Source organism: Copadichromis virginalis, linkage group LG12 (genome assembly GCF_057382275.1).
Source record: "Copadichromis virginalis isolate Kocher_CV1m ecotype Utaka linkage group LG12, C_Virginalis_male_GT1.1, whole genome shotgun sequence".
In the NCBI taxonomy this organism is placed as follows: Eukaryota; Metazoa; Chordata; class Actinopteri; order Cichliformes; family Cichlidae; genus Copadichromis; species Copadichromis virginalis.
The window spans coordinates 17371429-17374635 of record NC_140629.1 but is presented as its reverse complement, the minus strand read 5'-3'; the positions used below and the strand labels follow the sequence as shown (position 1 = coordinate 17374635).

General features: G+C 40.6%; 1 protein-coding gene across 1 annotated transcript; it reads left to right on the top strand.

Moving 5' to 3' along the window:
• The first annotated feature begins 640 nt into the window (after nucleotides 1-640).
• LOC146696783 (E3 SUMO-protein ligase ZBED1-like) lies at nucleotides 641-2690 on the top strand. Its single transcript, XM_085474083.1, has 2 exons — nucleotides 641-1109; nucleotides 1660-2690. Exons 1-2 carry the CDS (start codon nucleotides 641-643, stop codon nucleotides 2688-2690), a joined length of 1500 nt encoding a protein of 499 aa, XP_085330209.1.
• Nucleotides 2691-3207: the final 517 nt, after the last annotated feature.

Sequence of the window (3207 nt, the reverse complement as noted above, 5' to 3'; positions counted from 1 at the left end):
ATATATATATATATGTATATATATATATATATATATATATTAGTGCTGGGCGATATATCGATTTTTTTAAAAATATCGATATATTTTTATACAAGACATAAGCTGTGACAATATCGTTTATATCGATATAGTCTATGTTGCGTTATAATTACACTTGTGGAGCCGCTATTTTGCCTCTCTCTCGTCTGGGTTTGTTTGCCCCGCCTCTCACCCTCACTGAACACAAACCCCCTCCCCCATCGCTAAACCTCCAGTTGGCAACAAGATGGACACAGGAGCTAGCGAAGAGGAGCTCGTCGGAAAAAAGAAAACCAATGGCTCAATTATTTGGAGATGGTTCGGGTTCAAAGTGTCAGATGAGCAGCAGAATAATGTATTCTGTAGAGAATGTCGAAAAAGCGTCGCAACGAAAGGTTCGAGCACCACTAATCTTTACCACCATTTACAACTGCGCCATAAAGTGCAGTATGAAGAGTGTGTGAAATTGCGTGCTGTAGCCCAGACCGCAAAGTCTTCCGAGGTTCCTGCCGTGAAACAGACCACCTTACAACACTCATATACTCGTGCTGTGCCATATGATACAAAAAGTGAGAAGTGGGGGGAAATTACTAAAGCAGTGGCCTATCATATTGCTAAAGACATGGTCCCCATCTCAACTGTGGAACAAGAGGGCTTTATACAGCTGCTAAAAACTCTTGACCGAAGATACCAGTTACCTAGCCGGAAATACTTCACCAGAGAAGCACTGCCAAAAATGTATACTGATGTTAGACAGAGTCTCGCTGCCCAGCTCACCAAAGTGTCTCACTTCGCACTGACAACCGACATGTGGTCCAGCAGGACATGCGAGCCATATATGAGTGTGACTATACATTTCATGGAAGACTGGGAACTGAAAACTGCCTGTCTCCAGACCAGCTACTTTCCTCAAGACCACACCGGAGAGCATATAGCTGAAGCCCTGCAGGATGTGCTCAAAACCTGGAAGCTCAACCCGACGGGACTGGTTGCTATAACAACTGACAACGGGGCTAATATTGTCAAGGCGGTTCAACTGAACAAGTGGTCGAGGATCCAGTGTTTTGGTCACAGGCTTCATCTGGCCATTGGTAAGTGCAATACTGAATTTTTTGATTTGGAAAAAAAAACGCTAATAAATGAAAAGTGTATAGAGTCTCTTGTAGAGCTAAACATGCCTATGGACCACAAGACAAATATTTTTATAAGTCATAGCCAGCATATACATCTATCACTTAGAAATCGAAAGTTAGTTGAACAAATAAATAAACTATCCCTATTAAATCCAATAAACGTATTGGGGTGTATTTGTCTTTGTATTAAATTGAGTTGTGACACTAAATGAGGACCACAGCTGAGACAAGACAGGGATACATTTTTAAATACATAGTGAGATTAAAAGGTGTAAAAAAAACGAAAAAAAACATGTTCTAATCATTTGGTGATCTGGTGATTTTACCAAGATAGTTTAACTAGAACCATTTCTAGGTTATACAATACACGACACATTTTGCAAATATTGTTAAGTCTTATGCATCACATTCTATACAACTGAGATGGATGTTAATTTGCCTTTGAGTGATTTGCATCTTAACATAACAATTAAAGTGATTTTAAAAGTTTGTATTTTGTGTGTCACAGGACATGCTATGGATGATGCCCGCATTACCCGGGCTATTTCTCTGTGTAAGAAAGTCGTCAGCAGCTTCTCCTACAGCTGGAGGAAGAGAAGAGAGCTGGCTGAAGTGCAAATACAGCTGGGTCTTCCAAGTCACCAGCTACTCACAGAGGCAACAACTCGCTGGGGATCAAGGCTTCTCATGATAGAGAGAGTTCTGGAGCAGGAAAGAGCACTTTCTAAAGTCCTCTCTGTCGACATGAAAACCAGACCTCTAGTCCCTACTTGGCAGGACATAGAGGTCCTGGAAGCAGTTCAGAAAGCTCTCAAACCCTGTCAGGACTTCACTGATGCACTTTCAGGAGAGAAGTATGTGACCCTGTCCTATGTCAGACCTGTGCTACACCTGTTTAACACTAGTCTCCTGGCACCTGGAGAGGAGGATAGTGAGCTGTGTAAATCCATCAAGACCCGCATTGTGGATTACCTCAACAATAAATATGCAGATCCATCCACCAGTGACCTGTTGGACATGGCTTCTTTTGTGGATCCACGGTTCAGGGCGAAATACATCCCTAGTGAGAAGATTAATGCACTAAAACATAAACTCATCTTGGAGGCAGAGTCTCTGCTCAGCTATCAGGGTACGTGTTTGTCTGAGCTGACTGATCCAGCCGTGCCTGAGTCTGCAGACCAAGAAGAAGCAGCAGTAGGACACACAGCTAAAAAAAAGAGATCACTGGCAAGCTTCTTCCAGCACAGCACAGCCACCAACACTGGTTTCACAAAAAGGGAAGCAATCGAAAATGAATTTTCTAGATACCTGTTGTCAGTTTGTGTAGAGAGTGATGCTGACCCTCTCAAATGGTGGAAGGAACATGAAGTTGCCTTTCCAGCACTGAGCCTCCTGGCCAAGAAATATCTTTGTGCGCCAGCTACCAGCTCCCCTTCTGAAAGGATTTTTAGTTGCAGTGGAAACATTGTAACCTGCCACAGGGCATCGTTGAAGCCTGATAATGTTGACAGATTAGTTTTCCTGGCACAAAATCTGTAAGCTGTACAGTTGTTGGCCTTGCTTGTTTGTGTTCTTTCTATATTGTTATTGTCATTGGAGATTTGCACAAAGACCCACTGACCAAAGAATGTAATTTTGTTAATTTCATTCAATCTGTTTACATGTTTGGTTTTTTGCACAAAGTACCAGATGATTGTTCAGCAATACACACAAAGAAGCACTTTAGAAAACTTTAATTCAGTGTAAGCACTTTTTAAAGAGCAAGATGCCTTTGTTATTTTAGATCTGCATCTTTTTAGTTTACATTTTACATTTAGTTTACAATTTTTAGCTTTTTGTTATGTATGAAAAGAAAAAAAATGGAGCATTATTATTTAATAAATGCTGACAATTTATTTTTGACAATTTTTTCGTGTACATCTACAGTTGTATCTTAATAAAAGTTACATGTGTGACATCTGGGACAAGTACCTTTGACCAAGAACTCTCTTTTTGTTCTTACTTTATGGGATTAAAAAAATATCGAGATATATATCTTATATCGCCATCCAGCTAA